Source organism: Epinephelus moara, unplaced genomic scaffold (genome assembly GCF_006386435.1).
Source record: "Epinephelus moara isolate mb unplaced genomic scaffold, YSFRI_EMoa_1.0 scaffold4399, whole genome shotgun sequence".
NCBI classification, from domain to species: domain Eukaryota; kingdom Metazoa; phylum Chordata; class Actinopteri; order Perciformes; family Serranidae; genus Epinephelus; species Epinephelus moara.
In genome coordinates this window covers 1-1,389 of record NW_026082202.1, presented here as the reverse complement: position 1 = coordinate 1,389, position 1,389 = coordinate 1, and the positions used below count along the sequence as shown (strand labels likewise).

At 39.1% G+C, this 1,389-nt stretch overlaps 1 gene segment (V, D, J or C); it reads right to left on the bottom strand.

The window, feature by feature from the left end:
• Window positions 1-327: 327 nt before the first annotated feature.
• Window positions 328-898, bottom strand: LOC126387446 (Ig heavy chain V region 5A-like). The segment is given in 2 exon segments: window positions 328-655; window positions 742-898. Coding segments are annotated over 2 exon segments (348 nt in total).
• Window positions 899-1,389: the final 491 nt, after the last annotated feature.

Sequence of the window (1,389 nt, the reverse complement as noted above, 5' to 3'; positions counted from 1 at the left end):
CCGATTAATTAATCTCTCTTGTGTGTGTTAAACAGCGCGCACCTGATCCGCACGTAATCTTTAAAAGTAGCGTTGTAACTTTTCCTTTGGTTGATTTTATTACATGGTGAATTGTTACAATATCATGATGTATCAGTAAAAATGATTTCACAGAATGAAATATGATGAAAACAGTTGCTGTTACATTAGATAAAAAAAAAAAAAATCTTCAGTCTGTTTCTCTCTGTACTGTAACAGTGAGCTGGTGTTGAAATCATTAGTGGTCTGAGGGCTCCTCCTCTGGTGGCTTCATGTTACAAGTGTTCAGGCACTGAGGGGTTTTTGTTCAGGTCTACTGATGCTTTGTGTCACTGTGGCTCTCTGGCACAGTAATACACAGCAGTGTCTTCAGGCTGCACATTCTGTCCGTTTAGAGTCACTGTGTTGCTGGAAGAGTCTAAGCTGATACTGAACTTGTTCTTCAGTGAATCTTCATAGTATGTGCTCCCTCCAACACGACTATGTCCAATCCACTCCAGTCCTTTCCCTGCAGGCTGTCTGATCCAATGTGTGTAGTGGCTGCCCACAGAAAAAGAGACCTGACAGGTGATGGTCAGACGTTGACCTGGCTGCACAGTCACAGAGGCTGGCTGTGTCAACTGTTCACACTTCACACCTGTTAAAAAGAGAAAATGATCTGTAACAAATGATCAAATTAACAAAAGAAGAACTGTTGACTTTGACAAATCCAGAGAGACTCACATCCAGCTGCCAACAGCAGCAGCAGAGCTACAGAGAACATGGTTTATGTTGAAACTGACGTGCTGTGAACTCCACTGACAGCCTGATGTGATGTTTTTATAGCTGAGTAACAAGGAAGCTCACTGAGTTTGCATAGAATCAAACATATGAAGCATCAGTGTTGGTCTAACTGGAGCCAATAGAAGAGTCTGTTCAGTGTTATTATATCTGCAGAGTGACAACAAATCACCTCTGCTTTACATGTGATAATTTTATTTCATCACCCACTTGCAGTATATGAAACATTTTATGTTTGTCCCTGCATTTACAGAAAATATTCAATTTTGTTTTATGGTCCAAAATGCATGCCTGAATATATAGTACTGATGCTTCTGGTTTGCAGGTTTAAACAGAAAAAACTTAAATGGTAAATGGCCACAAAACAGCTTTAGTGTTAACATGAAGTTAACATTAATCACTGTTTTCAACATGTTTTGGATTGTGAACATTTCAGGTTTCTATTTATCTTCAGATCCAGCCAATTTCTGTGATCAAACGTTGTTCTGATGTGCTTTACTTGTGGTTTTGTTTTTTATGAGGGGGTGATATTCGGAGGAACTGATGAGTTTACAGTGAAATATACAGAAATCTAATGTGGATATATCAAAG